The sequence below is a fragment of the Mustela nigripes genome, chromosome 14 (genome assembly GCF_022355385.1).
Source record: "Mustela nigripes isolate SB6536 chromosome 14, MUSNIG.SB6536, whole genome shotgun sequence".
Lineage (NCBI taxonomy): Eukaryota > Metazoa > Chordata > Mammalia > Carnivora > Mustelidae > Mustela > Mustela nigripes.
In genome coordinates this window covers 7,093,364-7,114,802 of record NC_081570.1, presented here as the reverse complement: position 1 = coordinate 7,114,802, position 21,439 = coordinate 7,093,364, and the positions used below count along the sequence as shown (strand labels likewise).

At 44.5% G+C, this 21,439-nt stretch overlaps 1 protein-coding gene across 10 annotated transcripts in view; it reads right to left on the bottom strand.

Annotated features, from left to right (window-relative positions):
• KIF1B (kinesin family member 1B) overlaps positions 1-21,439 on the bottom strand; it is a 146,165-nt gene that overhangs the window by 27,161 nt on the left and 97,565 nt on the right. For 6 of the 10 annotated variants that reach the window (XM_059375327.1, XM_059375328.1, XM_059375329.1 and 3 more), the window contains 12 exons: positions 18,672-18,765; positions 17,482-17,630; positions 15,466-15,644; positions 14,659-14,796; positions 13,244-13,492; positions 8,069-8,187; positions 6,629-6,714; positions 6,169-6,298; positions 5,826-5,988; positions 3,156-3,246; positions 1,458-1,576; positions 787-842 (listed from right to left, as the gene is read on the bottom strand). In XM_059375327.1, coding sequence (XP_059231310.1) covers positions 787-842; positions 1,458-1,576; positions 3,156-3,246; positions 5,826-5,988; positions 6,169-6,298; positions 6,629-6,714; positions 8,069-8,187; positions 13,244-13,492; positions 14,659-14,796; positions 15,466-15,644; positions 17,482-17,630; positions 18,672-18,765 — 1,573 coding nt within the window. The remainder of the gene's footprint in view (positions 1-786; positions 843-1,457; positions 1,577-3,155; positions 3,247-5,825; positions 5,989-6,168; positions 6,299-6,628; positions 6,715-8,068; positions 8,188-13,243; positions 13,493-14,658; positions 14,797-15,465; positions 15,645-17,481; positions 17,631-18,671; positions 18,766-21,439) is intronic. The other 4 variants (XM_059375333.1, XM_059375335.1, XM_059375338.1 and 1 more) reach the window with 1 other exon arrangement.

Genomic DNA, 21,439 nt, shown 5'->3' with positions numbered 1-21,439 from the left:
ATCTCTCCAAGGGAAGCGTATTCTTGGCAACGCGCTAGACCCTAGGCCCGGTTCAGCCAGCAAACAGCGATGTGTGTTTCCTACACAGAGAGCCAGGCTTTAGGATAAGCCCCCGAGTGTGGTTCTACATCTACGGCAGAGCTTAGGTCAGCTACTAACCATGTCGTTTGGGTGCCCTCTCACTCTGGCAGCCTGGAACTGGCAGAGAGAGAAAAGACGGCCCTGGGTCCGCCCCAGCCTGGAAGGCGGCCACAGCGGAGGAAGCCAGCGCGTTGGCGTGCTCAGAAAACGCGTCCAACACATGCACGTTCACATAGTCAGCTATGAGAAACCGAATGAGTTCAATCTTTCTCTCATGGTCTGAAGGCAGGATGGAGAGCAGCAGTACAGAGGTGGAGAACAAGTACAGGGTGTGGGGCGGTGGCAAGGGGGCAATGAGGAAAAAAGGATGAAAATAAAGAAAAAGCAAAACAAGATGAGTGAACATGCAGAATACATTTGAGATGCAAAGAAGCGCCCAGTCACCCAACAGTCCGGAGGAGTTACATATAAAGCAGAGAGATTTAGGAACAGGGAGCTTATCAAAGTCCGCAGTGAGACCACCAGAAAGTGGGCAGGGAAGGAGCCCAACCGTTTCTTACTTATTTAAATCAGGAACCTAGAATTCCAGTTCCTGCTGGACACAGGAACATGTAAAGATACACAGGAGAGCAGCGGGCATGTAAAACTTATTTCTGTCTGAAAAGCGACCCGAGTAAGAGCCGTGTCACCCAGAGAAGGGCTCACCTGGCTTGGAGAGTGGCATGGGTGGAGGGAAGAAGCGGCGAGACGGCTGGGGTGGGCTGCGAAGGAAGGAAACGAAGTTCAAGGCTGAGGAAGGGTCTCATGTGGACAGTAACGGCATGTTCGAATCCCCTCCAGAAACAGATCATTTGCACTTTCCGACGAAGCAGAGTATCAGGCACCAGACATAATCCCCACCGTGAAACTGAGAACCAGATATTTTAATAAAAGTCCCCTTGTGGGTCCCAGCTAATTAGTGAAATATGAGAACTTCCCTGTTAACACTGACACTCTGCGATCACCCAAAAGGCCCCACCGTTGCTCTCACCACCTGTGATGTCTGCACTACAGCTCATGCTTCCTAACGCTCTGGGTAGTGAGGAATCATTACACACAATACTCGCGTTACGCCACCTCGCTTTCTATCCTGTTCAAAGTCTCTTCCCAGCACAGAGACGGTCCTCCAGGACAGCCGGCGAACGTCAGTGTGCTTCACCTATCATTAGTGATTCGGTGGCTTAGAAAAAAGGTGCTGATGTTTCTACAGAGGAAACATCGGTTAACACAGAAAATTGTTCTTCAATTATCTTAATCCCTTCAAAGATTTCTTCCTTCCCAGCAAGCAGCGTAACAACAGTAAGATCAACAAGAATCCTTGCTTATCTGCTTCAAACCTGCTCAGTTCCTGTCCTTGCAGATGAAGCGGGTGCTGCTGATAGTGCCCGAAGACTTCAAATACTATCGGCTTGGTTTTGATATATTCCACAAACGATTCGGTGACCTCCACCGCAATCTAGTAAGGAATAAAGCCAAGCTAGATTAGGGAAAGATCTGCTGTAACACACACACACACACACACACACAGAAAGTGAGCACTTCAGAGTAGCCAGGATGTGCTGGGTATTCGACTCCGCAGGCCTCCCGTACCAAGACAGGGCCTCCTCCCTGGTTCTCATTACCGAGCTCCAGGCCTTCAAGACCCTCTGTCATCTGACACCCCTGCTGCCCTTCACACACGTGCTGTTTCGGCTTAAACTCACCTGCTGTTCCTCCTGCCTGAGCTTCACTCCCTGGGATGCCTGAGGACTTACCCAGGCTACGGCTCTGCCTGGAAGGCCTGCCCCTGTTGACCAGGCACCAGGTACAATACCGAGTCTGACCCACCTTTTCTTATGACACTGAGTCCTTCCGGAAGTTCCCCACCTCATTTCTCCTCCCAACAGAACTTTAAAGTATCTTCCCACTAACGGAAATGACCCTGCCTTCTTTCTACTCCCTTTGCATTTAAGGAATACTTTTCTGTGATCGCGTGCTACTGCTGTTTAAATATTCATTTGATTTCCCCTAAGCTCTTTGGGGCATAATCCTCTATGAGTCATTCTTACTCCCCAGTCCTTGTGCGCACTAGCCCAGTGAATATTTATCAGATATGCACATGCTTATATTCACTCAATTAAACCTAAAAAAGAAAACAGTGTTTTGTGTTTGCTGTTCCATTTTCAATGTTGTCCTTCCTGCTCCTACCATTAGCAAGAGAAGGAGAGCGTGTCATGTCATAGTGAAGACCCTGAACACACGGCCACACTGCTCAGCTCCAACCCCGTCTCCACCTCTTCCTAGCTCGGTCTCTTCCTAGCTCGTGTGTGACCTTAACTGTTCTGTGCCTGTCATCTCAGCAGCCATATGGGGCTTATGAGGGTCTACAGTATAAAGGTAAAGATTACATAAATGAGGACGCAAAAAAAGGCCTTTGGAACAATAACTGAGATGTAATAAGAGCTCAGGGAACGTCAGCTATTGTGATGAGGCTGCAGACTTTGAGTCGGGTGTGGGCGACCCTTCTAGAAGAGATGGAATGCCTGTGGTCTTACTCTACAAACGACAGCTCTAAGGGTACTAATGGATTCATCATATGATCAGCTGCAAGGAAAAGAGACCAAATCTTAATTTATCTACAAAAGATAAGTTAATTTTTCCTACATCTGAGCAATCTAAGTGTCTTATAGTTTAAAGGACAATACGTTAACTTAAACAAAACTCATATTAAATCTACTTATTTTTCTAGGAAGGAAACACTAAAAACAACTCACTACATTCCCACTGATGGAACATTTTTATGGGCAGCCCAACCCCCACACACTCCTGGGGCCCACTGTAACTCGAGAAGGCTGGCCACTCCGACCCCTGAAGATTACCTCATCGCTCTGGCCACTCCCTCTATTGTCTATTCTCACCACCACGCAGCTTGGATAATCCTCCTTCCAGGGCTGCGAAAGACAAAGGCCGCCCACACAGGTCGACTGCCTAACACCGGCATCTCAGACAGCCCCTAGACCTGCAATTCTTCTGGCAAAAACGTCCATGTCACTTACATTCTGCACGTGATAGAAGCCCAGAGGACTTCCTCTGCCGTTGTTTTTGAGGGGTTCAGTGGAGAATGCTTCATCATGACGATGCAAAAAGCTTAATAAAAAAAAACAGGACACATGAACTTCAAATTACACAGTTTCATCAAGATCTGTTTTAAGAACCTGAGTTGGAGGGGTGCTTGGGTGGCTCAGCTGGTTAAAACATCCGACTCTTGATTTCAGCTCACGTCATGATCTCGGGGTTGTGAGATAGAGCCCTGACCTGGGAGGGGGAACCAGCTTAAGATTCTCTCTTTCTCTCCCTCTGCCCCCTCCAACCACCTCCCTCTTAAAAAAGAAAAAAAAAAAAGAACCTGACTTGGATCCTCTGGAAAAAAGCAGCCTACTTAAAAGCAGAGTCTTTAACTGAACCAAGTAATTCATAGTTCCTTGTGATATATATTTTCCATTATCACTCAGACAGCATTTTAGATTTTATTTAAAAAATGACTGAAAGATTAACTGACCCTGACCACTTAGCTCTGTGGACACACATGCAAGAATATCTCCGAAAGCATCAAGAGTGAATTCAGTGACTTCCTGTTTCTTTGTAGGAACATTATTTTTACTGAGAATAGAAATTATTGAAATCATTCTGTGCAGAAAAGATCTGGCAGTTTCAAGCTTCCATAAAGTAATACTAAAGCCTGTGTTTAGTGTTCTTGCCTAGGACAGTCTCTGATGACCTGCAAAGATTAAATTTAAGTGTCACCTCTTCCACGAAGTCTTCCCTGACTCACCCAAATAGCTGTGTCTTCCCACAGTACTACGGACCTATTTTCCTCCAGTAGCAAGGGTTTCACTCTTTGCAATAATACGTTTACATGCCTGTGTCCCCGAAAGACAGTGAGTATCTCCTTAGTGCTCCAGATATAGAAGGTACCCCTGAAATATTTGTGAAGCAATAGACTATGTTTATTTATGCTCACAGATAGTGGGGTTTTACTTCTCTCTCCCTCCCTATTAGTCTGAAATAAACAGAAGTAGAATTAAAGAATACTGAATACAAAGATCTACTCTGACCAAGACACCCAGGTACCCCGCTCCTTGTACTTCTTTTTTTTTTCCCTTCCAATGTTTCCCTCTCCAGATCATAAGCTGTATGTGCCAGGGGCATTACTTGATTTGGGATCTATACTCTTCCAGTGCTCCGCTTAGAGCAGGGACAAATATCCTGGGGTTCCACACTGGTGATGCCTAAAATCATTCATACTGCTCGACAGCCGTGTCTTCTCTATACAGGTCAGATGAGAGTCTGTAAAAGCTCAAGAAGAATCTGAGCCTTCTTTCAACAGGAGTCAACACTCCCTCCCGTCCAGAACTGACACCAGGTGGAGAGGCTACTCTCGTGCTGGAGATTTTAGGACAAAAAGATCAACATGACATTACTGGCATTTCCGATGCCAGTTAACCAAGTAGGTCTTTTCCATAAAACACGTGGGGTGCGTGGGTGGCTCAGTCGGGTAAGCGTCTGCCTTTGTTTGGCTCGGGTCATGATCTTGAGTCCCAGGTTGGGGGCTCAGAGGGGTCTGCTTCTCCCCTTTCCCCGGTTCATTCCCTCCTTCTCAAATTAATAAAATCTAAAAAAAAAAAATTTCAGTTGCCCAACTAGTGTAATAATGAAAGCTCAACGCAACAGGGTCATCTAGCTAAGTCCACCCCCATGCTAATTTCGGGCTACTAGTGAAAACACACTGACGGGGCACAATCAACACTCGATAGGTAATATGTCGACAACAACTGTGAGTTCTAGCAAATGATATCAGTGGCTTACTATGCAGTAATCACATCTGATTCGTGGCTAAAATCTCCATAAAGGCAGTGCTTTGTCAACTGTACGAGGACCCCTGATGTGCAGAGAGGCACATGGCAGAACTCTTGAGGAGCCTCCTGGTGGCGCCAGGGGCCAACTGTGGAGTCAGGACCGAGTGGAGGGAGAACACACTCTCTTGTACTGTGGCCTTTCCTCAGTCATGAAAAAACATACTGGTGTCTGGAGGTATTAAAAGTTAACACTGTCAAAAGAGTTTTCCAAGGAGAGTTATGAGAAGAAAAACTCCAGAGGGTTATAGGGTAGACTTTGTAAGTGGCTAAGGAATGAAACCAGTCACATCTCTACAAAGTAGTTATTTTTCAGTTGATGTGGAATTTTACTGTCATTTGCAAGGTTTTTTTCCTCCAAGTATTGAACAGGCGTAACTGGTGGCTGGATAATTCATGGCCTTCAGATTTGTTTATCAATAAGATATTTCTCCATGAAGAGCATGAAAAAGATGATTAAACAGGCTTATCTACATCAGAGCCTGTATTTCCAGCAGAGGGGGGACAGGCCACCGTGGAACCCTCTTAGCAGGATGCACGGTCAAACCCCTCTTCACAGTGAACTCGAGTTCATCCCATTTTAGGTTTCTGGTTCTTACTGCCCCCTGGAGTAAGGAAAGCGGTTTTATTTCAGACACTGCTAGTTGTTTCCCTCTTGAGAGTATTAACACCTCACATAGGGGAAAAAAACAAAAACAAAACAAAAAAAAACCCCACTTCGCATATGTAGACTGAAGCACTGAAGCACGGGGGTGGCGCACAAAGGCTGTCACCTGGGTCCCCAGCGTGGCAGGCAGGCAGAGGGGGGCTTACTTGAACTGACAGAAGATATCCGCATACTCCGGGAGGATCCCGCTGGCCTGCAGCACAGTCACTCGGAAAGTGAAGGCGCTGCCCAGCTTCAGGTGGTGGCCGATCTCTTCAGAAAACCCTTCCATGACCATCTTACCATCCAGCAAAGTGCCCGACTTCAAATCTAGAAAGGGTCAAATGAACACACATACAGTTCAAATATGGCCCAGATGACTCTCAAAGAGGAGAGAGGAGGGCACGCTTTCCATTCCTAGTCGACGAAAGCAACTATCTCCCTTGATGATGGTCAGCATCTTGCCCTCTTTGAGAACGTCCCCCATCACAGTAACCTCTGTCTACGTACCCAAGTCATTCATTCGGTTGATTTCTTCCGGAGGAGTGGTGACCTCAGAACTCTGACCCTGTCCTTCCACAATCCTCAGTTCCTCCAAGGACAGACCAGAACGAGTCATTGCAACTGAAGAAAAGTCATTCTGAAAAGAAGGCAGGAGCAGGGAGGTAGCTGATGAAGCAGCACGACAGCGTATTTCCCCCAAGCTCCTTACTCATGTCCATTTGCCCCAAAAGTAACAATGGCTGGAAAAGTATGTGGATTAAGAGCTGCCTGAGAAAATGTAATAAAATAGAATTAGTGTCATAGTGTCTTTGTCTCTGTAATTGTTAGACATGTCCTGTGTTCATGCAACAAGCCCGTGGTTACCTGTCTTCTGTAGCTCTGGCCAGAAGAACTGTGGACGTTATTATAAAACCTGTCTTCTGCTTTTTCCTTCTATGAGTTTTTCCCTCCCTGGAAGGGTTCTCACCTGATTAAAGTACTCGTTATCAAAAGATATTTTAGCTGTTCCTGACTGTCGAATCCCAGAACCATAATCAGGAGCTTCTTCATCCGCTAAGGAGAAAACACAACAACAAAAAAGAGAAGGATCAAATGAGTCTATGATGGGGCCAGAGGAATGGCTCTTGTTGGATGATAAAATAAACAGGAAAGTGGTGGAGCCTTCTAGCTCAAAGACTTTCGTAAGAAGAGATGCTGAAGAACAAGCTTTTGCTTAAGAAAGAAAGAGCCGGGGGTGGGGGGGCGCCTGGGTGGCTCAGTGGGTTAAAACCTCTGCCTTCGGCTCGCTCGGGTCATGATTCCAGGGTCCTAGGATCGAGTCCTGCATGGGGCTCTCTGCTTGGCAGGGAGGCTGCTTCCTCCTCTCTCTCTCTGCCTGCCTCTCTGCCTACTTGTGATCTCTGTCTGTCAAATAAATAAATAAAATCTTTAAAAAAAAAAAAAAAAAAAAAGGAAAGGAAGAGCCGGAAGCAGTGAAGTCTCAGGGGCTGATTCCAACTCTATGCAGAGGTGTATTTACCAACCTTCTCAGCTCAAATGAGACTATTTAATAAGGAATCGGTTTTATTCTTGGTATTGTTCAAATGTCACACCTAGAAACACGGACTCTTCCCTTGGCAAGAGGACATGCAATACCACCCAACGAACAGCTGAAGGTATGGGACTGTGCTTGCCCAAACTGGCAGAGCGTCGACCCTGGTGGCCGTGCCAAAGATTTCCACAGGGAAAAGCTGCAAGGCCACTCCACATCGCAGGGCATCTGGAAACTATATGAAATGGCCAAATTCTTTCCCCAGAATGTAGGCTGGATCCTGGCGAAGTGTAAAATAGCAGAATCTTGATCCATAAACAACAAAGCAGTAGTCCAAGGACTGAAATGTCTGGTACAAGTACCGTGAGAGAAAATGATGCAGGAGAAAGGTCCTGGATATCCTTTGTTACTTCTGAAGCAGTTTTAGAAATGACTTTTATAAAAGTTGTTCTTTTTTTAAAAGATTTTATTTATTTATTTGACAGAGATCACAAGGAGGCAGAGGGGCAGGCAGCGAGAGGAAGGGAAGCAGGCCCCCCGCTGAGCAGAGAGCCCGACGCGGGGCTCGATCCCAGGACCCTGAGATCATGACCTGAGCCGAAGGCCCAGGCTTAACCCACTGAGCCACCCGGGCGCCCCTAAAAGTTGTTCTTTATGTTAAAGGAATCCCTTCATCCCACTACTCCACAATAGCTGTGGCCCAGACTAACAGAATCTATTTTGATAACGGGGGAATGATAACTAAAAGGAAGCAATGAAAGCTTTCTCCAAGACAGACACACCATCATGCAACTCAAGTGTGGCCCACACAGAACTGGTCTGCCTTGTCTCTGGGCGAGGAACCCACAGCTCTCACGCGAGGGCAAGGTCGCCTACCTGCAATGGCCTGCACGGCCACACGCAGAAACCCCCGCACTTCACCTTTCTCGCTCACGATGGCTACCCTGTGAATCAGGGGCACAGGGTACAGCAGGTTGCTCAGGTAAACAAACGCCCTAGAGACAGAAACCGGGAGAAAACATCTGAGCACCCCGCAGGCAGAAAAGCTGGCTTTCAGATTCCCGAGAATTATTCTCAGGGCTTCTAGGCCCTGTCTTAAGGTCACCTTTCTGTTCTGTACTACCAGACTGCCTCCCGTTGCTCTTTTGGCAGAGAGAATACAGGAAGAAATGCAAACACTTGGTAAAGCAGTTGACAAAAACCAACTTACACCAAATTACTCCCTATAAAAATGACAAGTTAAAAAAAAATGGCTAGCCTAGGTAGAAGAGTAACAATTGGAAGTAGACTTTCAAGAGGACTGTCCTCTGGATACTGCTAAGGTGCAGAAAAGGGAACCTACTGAAGAGCTTAACCTTTTAACATAAAGGTGTTATGTTTTATTTCTCCCAAGAGATAAACCAGAAATTGGGAGACAAAAAAGGAAGGAAATGGGCCTGTAATACAGTTAATAACTCTAAAATAGATTTCAAGCCACAGCATTATGGAAATGCTCTAAGAAATGACTATTCTTTTCAGGCAGGTGACTGACACATATGAGCAAAGAGGGTTTGCAGCCAGAAGTTTCTGAGGAGAAAGCTTATAGGAGACTCTGGCTGGACACAGAGACGGATATCCAGGGAGAAAAAGACAGCTCATCCCTAAAGGACTGCTTTTGTTCCTGGAGTCCAAAACTTAACTCAGAAATGGCAACACGAAAGGAAGGTTAGAGAACTAAAATCATCTACTTCAAACAAACTAGCAGGGTCCCAGCACATTTGTGCTCGTTTTACTTCATTATTTTGTATCTATTGATTTTTTTTTTAACAATAAAAATGTGATCACAAGTTCATTTCAATTAGTGGCTGTGATACGGAATCTAGTTCCTACTGTTACTCTTGTCTTCCCACCGGGTATATGATCTCTGAACACAAAGCAAGACAGAGAGTAAACACTGGCACCAAGAAATCAAACATAACCGAACGTGACACATATGCCTGTCTGCTTCTTCTCCTGCTCTGAGTCTGCCTTAGAACAAAGAGAAATGGGAGATGGAGTGGATTTGTGGGATTTCAACTCAAAGTAATGAAAAAAATACTGAAAACTGACAAAGTACACCACAGAAAAAGACATGTTAATAAAACTTAAAGAGCATAAATGAAATGTGAATGAAAGCTGTAACAAAAACAACTGTAAGTAAAACACTGAATCAGATCAAATGAAGTCTACTTCCCTTTCAGTCTGCTCCAAAGGGGGGGAAAGAAATACTAAGAAACAGAGGGTTAAAGCTATGTTGTATAAAAATTTAGAAATGAAAGTCTTCTAAAAAGGATTCCAAACAAGACTCTCAAGTATTGGTTACTGTGACAGAGGTTAAAGACGAAGAATTTGGCCCACGGTACCAAATGGACGGCTTCCCTTTCCCAGTCAGCACCACACAGGCCACCTTCAGCTCTTCATGACTCCAGCCCACTGGCTCGCTCTCGGTGCCTCGGCCGGGCAGAGTCACCGCACATACCTGTCCCCGGCGTGGAGCCCTCCCTGAACTCTACTGACCACCTCACGCCTTTAACTTCACAACTGCAGATCAGGTCTTACTCTGAACATACTTTCATGACAGGCTCCCCCAGCGCTAAGTGATCTCAGTAACACACATGACTCCATCATTGCTATGATTTACATCTATATGACTGTTTGTCTGTCTCAACAACCAGTCTGCAAACCTGAGAGAGCAGGATTCATGTTTGATTTTGCTTACCGCTGTCTACAGAGGGTCTGGCATATTATTAAGTACATTCAACATCCAATCAACATGATTGAGCGTCTATGTACATGACTTGTCCTCTATCCTTAATCAGAAGTGGACCATTTTCCAGAAAAATGGGTTACACCAGAGGTAGAGAAGCAAAGCGATCCAACTTTATATACTAGGTTGATTTTTCGAAGATATACTCAAAATGGATATTAAGTATAGAGAACATGTTTAGGTTCCTAACTATACTTAATTTGTATAGCTGTTTTTATACTTATGCCAGGAATGCCTGTTTCTAATTTTCAAAAAGCTTCCCATTTGAAGGCACTGCATATCGTGTTCATACATGCATTACAACAAAGTACTGTCTGACCACACACTTAGGCAAGAATCTCCTTTCCACCTATGGCAATGGTTATTCCAAAGGTGAAAGGACAGGAAGTATTCTTGTGTATTTCCCGTTTTAGAAAAGAGACTTCCGTGATTCTCCGGCAGTGGCACAGGGGCTACACAACCGCTCTCCAGCTCTCCCTGTATTGCCCAAGGTCAATGCCGTAGAAGTTCTCCTCTGAAGTTTTTTAAGCTGGAATTTTTATAAATACTTTGCATTCTTGAGAGTCCTTACACTTGGCCCTAGCAGACTGAAGGAGAACAGCAATGAGAGGGGAGATGTAAAGGGTGTATTAGCACAAGTTCTGGGAAGTTACAGCAAAAAGGGAAACAAATTTGGTCAACAGGAAGACAAATCAGTGTAATTATGGTTCTAGTTCCAGAACACAATGTCAGTTCAGACTTAGGTGTCAGAATAACCATCTTTTGCCCCCTTTCAACCCAGAAGACTAGCTTAACTATTTCACATTTCATCCCAAATTATGACGGATGGTTCATAACATCCCGGCATGCCATAAGAGAATAGCTAAAGGGACAAGCTCTTTTCATTTTCATACAAAATTCACCAGAGGCAGCCAAGGCCAAGAAACAAAACCTACAAATGGAATTTCACAAGAAAGTGGAAAATTTTACAAGCGAATTGTATTTGCAATTATGCACCAATATGGGAAGTCCAATCTTGTGAATCACAAAAACAGGAAAGAAGTTACTTCTCATATGTACAATGACCACTACATATCTGGGTGAAGCTGCATAGTTATCAGTTTTGATTGTAGATGAGAAATGAAGTCAAGGGTGAAAAGTAAAGCGCTATCCCCCACTTGACTGATGGCCACGATTTCACCCCCTCCACTAACCTCCTCCTCACAAGTTAAAGTTAGCTGTAGAACCAGGGAAGCCAAACATATGGAACTTACTTGAAAATCAAAGCAGAGCTGATTGCTTTATACCTAGACTTAAATCTGATATTATTAAAACAGTAGAGAAAATAAATTAAAATACATTTTAAGCCAGTGAATGTCCATATTAAGTGGGATTCTGACCCAAGTTCTCCAACAAGTGACTCCAAATACAAAGGCTTAGGAGAACTCTTCACCAAGATAGTCACTTGGCTAGTGCGGATGACAGAATCGAAAAGATAAAGATCTTTAAGGCTCTCCGTTTTCCTACCTATCTCCTCATTTGTACCTGAGAACCCGACAGGCCTTGGTTTCAGTGCGGCCTCAAACATCTCCTAGGGTCAGGGTTTTTTGCAATGTGCCAAGTGAGACGAAGTTCCACGTTCCTCCCTGTGTGACGGTGCACAATGAGCAGCTGCGCAGCTGGCACCAGGACAAGCAGTTTAGGGACAGAAATTCAGTTCTAACTCCCAACCCTTTTAGAACACACAAAGCCATAAAATAAGAAAAAGCTCTATGGTCCCATTATTGGTACACAGAGCCACTGCTCTCAGTTTTAATATAAATCAGCTTGTCTGAAATTTTAGGCATCTATTTCTGGCAATACACCAGCAGAAAACAATATTCACGGCTGCACAATCCCTTAATGCTTATGCATGGAAAAACTGAATAGATGTTGCTCTGCTAACATAAACTCCCAAGGCTGTCTAATATTACATTACAAGCCCTGGTCACAGCTGAGGCTTTCGTGTCTACCAGCAAGCTTGTCCTGCCCCCTGTCCAGCCAGTTCAGTGACCGTACACCCCAGTAGTTATATTTAGTCCTTGCCAGGCGACCGACATCACACCATGAGCTCAGTGTGAGACTTACCTCCCTACTGGCTCAGGACACGTGCTGCACTTTAATTTTTAGAGAACCGGCATAACTCCCTATTTTTAAAGCATTTAGCAACATGTGGCCCTAATGAACTGCTAAGATTCAATTTCATACCTTAAAACCTGCACAGGTTTTGTGAATCCAGCGAGTGCTGCACTGCTGAGTTGGTAATAAAATTACTTCAGCACAAAGACAGGGTGTAGACAAAGACCTCAGTATGAGGAGCATACGAGGAGAGCTCTGCGTCACTGACAGATGGAATCTGAGACAAGGCCTCAGCTTGGAAAACCTAACTTAACACAGAGCAGTTTCATGCAGTGCTGAACAAATATCCATTGGTGGTGGCGTGAACAGATAACTTCATGAGCTTCATCATTATAAAACCTATAGGTAAAATTTTGGCAGAAGCCAAAGATCTACAGGTAGGTTCACTGAAACTGGCTAAAGAAAGGCATCCATTGCAGGCAAAAGGAAACTTCATGCTCCTGATTCTTTTTATGACTCAAAGTAGGTAAAAAATAAACCCAACACACTCCTATTGATTTACTTTTTAAGACTTTTAAGTAATCTCTACACCCAGCTTGGAGCTCAAACTCACAACCCTGAGATCAAGAGTTACACACTCTACTGACTGAGCCAGCCAGGAGCCCCCTACCTATTTATTTATTTATTTAGATTTTATTTTTAAGTGACCCAACACTACTCCTGATTCCACTTTTATTCTCTTGATTCCTGCCGGTGTTACACATCCTTTGTTTCAACCTTGGCCTTGCTCTGCTCTCCTTCTCATGTCACCCCCTCTGGTTCTTCACTCACATTCCTACGAAAAGGAAGCATCACAACACAGGAACATTCTTTGACCTTGTATCACTAGACTCAGCTCCAATTACTTTCTCCTCTGGGGTTCTCCCCTTCAGAGGGAAATGAGTGGGGGGTTTCAGACAAGGGGTCCTCCACGGAGAGCCTTCACACACTGCCATAGGCTGTACCGAGCAAATACTGACTACCCCACAGACACGGCCTGAGGGCTCTCCCTCACCAGATCGGCATGAACAAATGGGATCTGCTAGGGAACGTCATCCCGAATTGCACAAGGAGCCTCTTTAAACCAAGAGCTGGTCCCTTTTTGCCCTTCTCACAATAACCTCACCAACCTTCCCACTAAAATGAACCATGGGGACCGGTCGTAAAACGGGTCATGCCCGTCACTGAAGAGATCTGATCCCTCCTCCGTCCCTGCGTCAGAGCCGGCGTCATCCACGAATGCCTCATCATCAAAATCCTCCATTTCGTCTTGCTGTTCGTCAGCCAGCTCAGTGATGTCGGAATCGGCCGTGGAAAAAGTGGGGGAGGGCGTGCGGTCAGCAAGGCGCTCATTCACACAGCCGTGGAAAATGGGGGAGCTAGACACCAGGGAAGACGCCAGGGGACACAGCCAAGGAAGGAGAGAGGAACAGTTGGTTAAACAGGAAGCTATAGGTGTCCACAGGACAGAACCCACTGGGGAATCAACACAACAAAAGCAAGTGGAAAAGCGAAAGGATAAAATGAGCATAAATCATCTGGTTCAGGTGAAAGGGAACAAGGACTGGTCCTTAGAATAAGAAAAGCAAAAGAAATACATGAGTAGAAGATCCCAGGTAAAATGTGTGCTGCAAAAATGCTTGTATTTTCCAGTTCACACAAAAGATCAGCAGCCAAGCCTCAAAGGAGCCACTCAACATTTGGTCAAATAAAAAAAGTACAGATCTTTATTCCAACTCCCACGTCATCTCGGAGCCGAAAACAAAACGGACGGAGTAGTGTACGGCAAAGCAAGTACGGGCCTTGCGTGGGTAGGATGTGTTTGGCCAGTTCAACTCTTCAGAAACACTCTACTAACAGAGTGGAATGGAACAGATTTCACTTCATTTCTACAAAATACTAGGACTTTAGCTCCTTCTTTTGGCCTAGATCCTGTAAAACTGTCAGAAAATTTTCGCAGTTGAAAATTCTATTTCCAAAATCATTAAGCTCAAAACATATTACATTACATTTCTGCTTTTTAAATTCTAAACCTCTAAGAACCTGGACTCACAGGGGCACTACTTGTTTTCATTACATGTTGAAATTTATGTATACACAAAAGAGGCTCAGGCAGATGACCAAGATATGCAGTTGGCTCACCCGTGGCAAAGACTAACATGACATAAATTGCCTTTAAAAAAAAAAAAAGAGGACACGTCAAATCAAGAAGTTAGTTGCCAGCTGGTAAGCTGTAAGTCATACTGATTTTAAACTGTGCAGGATACAGATACAGGTTTTCTTTTTCTTGCAAATCTCTGCTCTTCAACGATAAAAGGCAGGGAAGGCTGTCAATTACTCCGGATCAAAGGCGAGACTGAAGGACGCACACCGAAGAAAGCGTACGCAAGTTTACCGCATGACCCAGTGGCTGGGTCTGGATGGGTAAGATTATATGTGGAGCATTTGTGCACACTTTTTCTTTTAACTTTGTGTAATAGCTGCTGAGGTTTTAAACAAATCACTCACTATTTAAAAAGAAGACACTGATGAAATCATCACGTACCTTCCTACCAGTTTGAACCAATGGAACCGATCATAAAAGGGATCACTGCCGGTCACGGTGGCTTCGCTTTCATCCTGGCTGCCGGAGGCCACCTCGCCGGCCCTGTCATACATCTCGCGCATCAAATCCAGCCTCTGCCTGCGCAAACACAAAGTGCTCTGCTTCATATCATGAGATTGCATCAAAATTTCACTCTGGAAGTATCTTCCATGTAAGATTAAAAACAAAAAAGCTGTTCCCACCATCATTTAATGATATTAGAAAAGAATCAAGACCCAAAGTAGAGAAACTCAAAATGCTCAGTATTCACAGTGTCTGAGTCTAGAGACAAGCCACCAGAGTAAAAGATGGCCACCTAACCGCTACTGAACATTAAGAGAAACGCAATTCAGTGGTTTATGACATCTCAAATATAATGATCAGTGGAAAATACCTCACCATGCTAAAGGCAAAGGAAACCATATTGTAACTTTCCTGTTTATTACTGATCACCAGATCCAGAACAGAAAAGATAAATGATTACTAGACCCAAGGCAGAACTAGGTATCATAATATTGAAACATTTAAAATGTAAGAGGGTCTACAGGGGGCAGATCTAAATCTGATCTACAAGCAACAACAGAGCGGGATTCATTGATTTAGCAGAAGATGGACGGACGGTGGCAGCCCCGCTGAGCAACAGCATTCAGCACCACAGAAAAGGAAGCAACAGTGCCATCACACAGCGGAGAGTCTGAGGGAGCCCACCCGAGCAATTTATTATTTCCTAAATAAAATACAACTGATTTTATGAGGAATTTTTCATACCTGAGTTTCTCCAAAGACCAATAATGCGTCGCTCCATTCTTCAGATCCTGGACCTCTACAGCCACAACAGTACGAGGGAAAGGCCTGTCTTCATGAGTTTTCTCCATCTCAGTGGGAAGTAATTCCGGAGGCAGAGGGGAGTACAATGTGTCCGTCAGCAGGACAAACTGGAATTGCACCTATGTGGAAAGAAGAAACCATCCCAATGGCCTTAACGTTTTTAGCAAGTCAGCCTCAGAAATGAGGCGATAGAATCATACCCCATGGGAAAGAGGTCAAACGTGTAGTATGTGCTCAGTGAACAGCCTGTGATTAACTGGGGAAAAATGGCCACATGTGTATCAGCTGTAGAGAACCATCCTAATTTCAAATTAAGCTATTTATAGACTTTGCTCTCCTAGCTCAGCACAGTGTTTTTACACAAACTAAAATCTCAGTCCCTACATTTTGGCTGATGGAACTCACATAAGAGAACAAAAGCTGGACCCGCGAGGACATCTCTAGCTTCTCACGGAGTCGTGGGGGGGTGGGGTTGGGGGGAGGGGGAGCCTATAGCAATGTCACAGCTGGTTTTCCATCCTAAACTCAAGAAGCAGAGGTGCTACTCTTAGAAGTTCTTACCACATGGAAAGTGCTTTGCGTGCACCGTGTCATTTATGTCTTGCTACCGCCCTGTATTTTCACCTACGAGTATCACGTAAATGCCAGATACACCAGCAAGAAGGAAAGACAGAGTCCCCTGCCTGTACTTCGTCTGCTTGGAGAGAGGGGTAAATACTTACAAAATGAAATGGGCTGGTGAGACTGAATGAGGAAGATACCCTCCCCTGTTGTACAGCACTAGAATACAGCCCTAGAGGAAGAGAATGAATCTCCCAAGGCTGAGCCCTCTGTGCTCTTTCCTGCCACGTGACACTACCCACTGACCCTGCTGTCATCCTAGTAGCCTCCGTTCAACAGTGGGACACGGAGAAGCAGCAAATCTAAGATGTGGTGTGACCTTCTGGTAATAAGGAAAAGCAGTAACATTTATTGCCTTTTCAAGTCGAAGAGCTATCTCAACTCTTTACATCTACTCCTTCTTTCAGGCCTCACAGAACCCTAGGAGGCAGGGGCCGCTGCAGAGTTCCTCTTGAGGGAATGGAGGCACAGAGCCGTTGGGGTCAATACAAAAACTGGAACTGGAGGCTGGCTGTTTGAGAGCAGAGGACCTGTCCCCTGTGTACACTGGCCTAGACCAGGAAGGGCACTTAGGACTCATAGGTGCAAATGTCATGATTGAAAACTCAAAGAAAATTGAGATTTTTCAAAACCCAAGGATAGTGTTCTCCTATTAATATGTTCCTCTAGCTCTTGGGGAACTGGGGTGGCTCAGTTGGTTGAGCATCTGCCTTCGGCTCAGGTCATGATCCCAGAGTCCTGGGATCAAGCCCCACATCAGGCTCAGCAGGGGAGCCTGCTTTTCCCTCTCCTTCTGCCTCTGTCTCTGCTCGTATGCTCTCTCTCACTCACTTTGTCTCTCAAATAAAATCTTTAAAAAAAAAAAAAGTTTTGCTAGCTCTTGTTGGAATACAATCTCCTCATTTGTAAATAAGATGGAAAACAAGTTGTTTTAAAAATGTCATGTAATTGGGATGCTTGGGTGGCTCAGTCAGTTAAGTTTCTGCCTTTGGCTTTGGTCATGATTCCAGGGTCCTGGGATTGAGTCCCGTATCGGGCTCCCTGCTCACAGGTAACCTGCTTCTCCCTCTCCCTCTGCTGCCCCCGCCCTGCTTGGGCTCTCTCTCTCTCTCTGAAAATAAATAGATGAAATCTTTAAAAAAAAGTCATGTAATAAATATTTAATGAGTACCTACTATGTTCCAGGCACATACAGTGAATAAAGGCATATATAACCCTGTTTCACAGCCAACAGCAGCTGAGTTCACCCAGGGAAAGGCTAGTTCAAGATGAGAGCCACAATCCCCTGAGGGACATGTGTGCTTCCAGATGACCCATGGGCTCCCACCTCCATACCTTCTTCTTCAGTTCCACACTGATGGCGTTGGCTTCCTTCAGGTAAACAGCATTGCCCCAGAGTAAGTCCCTTAATGAAGTAAACTGGTGAGACTTCCACTTCCGGAAGGCCCACTGGGCCAGCTCAAATTCATGCTGTGTCCAAGCAGCTGAAAAGAGCAGACGAAGCGTAACAAATGGTGATCTCGTCACTACAGAGAAATTACGTGTCTCCTCTACCTCATCTCTCTTATCAAGTTAGGTGCCCATAGCTCTCCATTCAGCTGCTTTTGTTTTCTGCTTTTCAGTAAAGCTTACGAAATTCTGTTGATATTATGAAGGTAGTATATACATTTTAGAAAACCTAAAAAAAAATTCTTTTTAAAACAGTACATGAAAGATACAGACTTCTCTTCCTTTTAAAAAATGTCATATAATACGTGACTTATAATGAAGAAGAACCCTATGGTATACTATATATATACTATACAACTTCATATGCTATGTATTTTTCTTGCTAGTACAAGAAATAAAAAGGTCATATTTTACTTCAATATTAAAAGGTAAAGAATTTAGTATATAAATTAGAGTTTCTCCAAAGTTAATCTGCAGCCTTGAGATTACTGGGAGGTTGGGTGGAGAAACAAGCCGGGGGGGGGGGAAGAATTCATACTGCACCACAAGGAAATAACAAACAATTAACGCCCCGATTCAGCTAAGAAATTCTGAAAAATTTACAGCAGGTAGGCATGACTAAGCAACAGGATTAGAAATCTGCCAGAGGTGGCTTTAATATACATTAATAGAGTTCAAAGTCCTCTCTGGGTAATCCTGGGCGTAAACCATATGTCAGTAAATAAAAGAATATCTTACCAAAGATAAGGCCCTATATTTATCTGTAACATACACATGAGCTTCACATGTACAGTAATTTGAGACAATATATGTAAACTTCCTAAGAGACTCCTGTAAGGACCGAGCTAAGAACCTTGTGTCCGACGGACACGGCCAGCCCTTCTCCCACCTCAGAGAGCGCAGTGTGTGTTCTCTGCATTGAGGATCTTCTGAATCCCCTCTAACCTGGCTCGGTAAAACATCAGTAAGTGGTCGGGTCATCTATGATCAAATCCAGCTTTGATCACAGATGAAGGGCTAGTCTGACGGCACAGACCCAAAAGCTACAGAGGGAAATTTTCATCTCTGGAGTTCACCTTCTTCCTCTTCTTCCTCCTCTTCTGTTGTCTCTGCAGCGAGCGAGCGGGTCTCAACCTGCTTCTGCAAGGCCTGCAACTTACTCTCATAGTCCTGGATGAAAAGAGAGGAGAGGGCATGTAGGAGAGGGAGGAAGTGGACAGAGGGGAGGAGGAATGGCAGCGGAGTTGAGGAAAGCGCAGAAAGCAAAAGATCACAAAGGGAAGACAGAGGCAGAAAACAATAAAAAGACATACGGAGAAATACTTAGGAAAACCCCACAAAGTACACAAGATAGGGGTAAACGCTGAAGAAAGCGAACTGCCATCTCTTTCTACGCCCTCGGACTTAAGAGCTCTTTATTTGGGGTTGAGGGCCAGCCAGGGGGTACTTTGAGCAGGAAAACACGTGGATCCCGTAAATTTATTTCCTAGTAGTATTTACATAGAACCTTCACTCATCAAGGAATTCCAGAAAAAAACAATACTGGAAAATTCACCAGTATCGCCAATAGTTCTGATCAGCTGTTTGGATGGGAACCATGGACTCTGAACTCTGCGGGTGGAACACTTGCTATTTTTGCAGTTGTAGGATGCAGGGTACAGCCTTCAGGTAACCAAAAGATCACGGTACTATTCGGGCCAAAATAATGTATAGACTGTATTTAGCTATTCAAGAAAGATATTTTAAAATATACTATTATAATACAAAATGTATTATTGTAATACAAATCAGATGTACCCTTCAATTCTCCATCTACTCACTCGATGCCTCAGTGGGGGTGGTATCACCTTGAAGAGGGTAAAAATATGGTTCTTGAAGGATACAAAAATCTTACTCTTTTATGCATAAAGCACAAATATATATATACAGTATAAAAAGAGATGTACTACACATCTGAGGTATTAAAATTTCATGGTGGGGAAAGATTAAGGAAAAAATGTCTAAAAAGTTTCCTTGGAGCAGTAATTTTAAAAAGCTTGCATTATTTGAGAATAAATCAAGTAAAGGTTAAGAAAAGAGACCTTCCCCTAATAAAATACCAAATCACAGCATAAGCACAGTAGTTTAAGACACACTGCCTGGGTTTCCTGCTTCCTTGGAGTGACCCAATTATAGACTGTCCTGGACAGAGGGATTGGGTATGGCCATGTTCTGTTTTCAAACAGAGTTCTCCCCGAGTCATAAGTCAAATATTCTTTTCATTACAAAAGGACCACTGAAAGCCTCCTAGCAAACTCTATTACGGAAAGACTCCCAATGGCGACGCTAACTGAGAAGGATGCAAATACTCCCGAGGCTCATCATTTATTATTTAGTCTCACAGAGGAAGCTTTCTCTCTTTCGTGGAGCTGGCTCTGAAGAGAAGCCAGCCACACAGCTTTATTAGCTACTGAAACACACTTTTTGGGAGACAATGCACTGTGGCAAAAATTAATTAATTAATTAAATTAAAAGCTTTTGCTCCTGGCACCTGCTCTTACTAGTCTTATAATTCTGGGAAAGTTAAATCCTCTCTACACTTAATTTTTGTCATCTTTAAAATGGACATTTTAGTATCTGACCTGCCCCCTACACAAGACTGAAGGAAAAACCAAATGATGAACCATTTAAAAATGCATGTGAGGGAGCCTGGGTGGCTCAGTGGGTTAAAGCATCTGCCTTCGGCTCAGGTGATGATCCCAGGGTCCCGGGACTGAGCCCCGCATCGGACTCTCTGTTCAGCAGGAAGCCAGCTTCCCCAAACCCCTCTGCCTGCCTCTCTGCCTACTTGTGATCTCTGTCAAATAAATAAATAAAATCTAAAAAAAAAAAAAAAATGCATGTGAAAGTCTTCTTAATTGTAATATACACTATCAAAGTGACAGGCCATGTTTTAAAAAGTTTATTTTCTGGGGTGCCTGCGTGGCTCAGTCGGTTAGGCATCTGACTTCGTTTCAGGTCATGATCTTGGGGTTCTGGGACCCCGCCCCACACGGGGCTCCGTGCTCAGCTGGGGAGTCTGCTTTTCCCTCTCCCTCTCCCACTGCCCCTCCCTCCATTCATGCTCTCATGCTCTCCTTCTCTCAAATAAATAAAAATCTTAAAAATAAATAAATAAAAAAGTTTATTTTCTAAGTATACCCAGCACACAGATCTTGGTTTCTAAATACTATTCTCCACTAAAAGGAACCAAGGCTTCTTGGGAAAACAACTGATTCCACGTTTGAAGCAAGGAAAGTACAAGGTGAGCTCAGAATATCTTGCGCCAAAAAGCAGAGAAGTGCTCAAACTCTGATGGGGCCATTTCCAAAGGGCACCGAATCCCAGCAGCCAGTCAAGAAGAATAGTAGCAGAAACATAAGGGGTGCTTGGGTGGCTCAGTCGTCAGGCACCTGCCTTCAGCTCAGGTGGGATGGAGCCCTGCACTGAGCCCTGCATCGGGCTCCCTGCTCGGTGGGAAGCCTGCCTCTGCCTCTCCCACTCGCCCTGTTCCATCTCTCGCTCTGTCTTTCTCTGTCAAATAAATAAATAAAATCTTAAAACAAACAAACAAACAAACAAACAAAAAACCCATGATACAGCACACTGGGCATTAAAAGGAATCCCGGAGTCCACAGTGCTGCTAAAAGAAGGGGGGGAAACGGAGAAGCTCTTCTCTGCTCCCCTGCAGAAGCCAGCTACGAAGTAACTGCAGAGGAACGGCAATTAGAAAAACTACCTTGGAACCCTGGACAGCACGACTGAACTGAATCTGGCAAGAATCACCCACACAAGCTCGAGCAACTGGGGGAAAGCTGGATGCAGA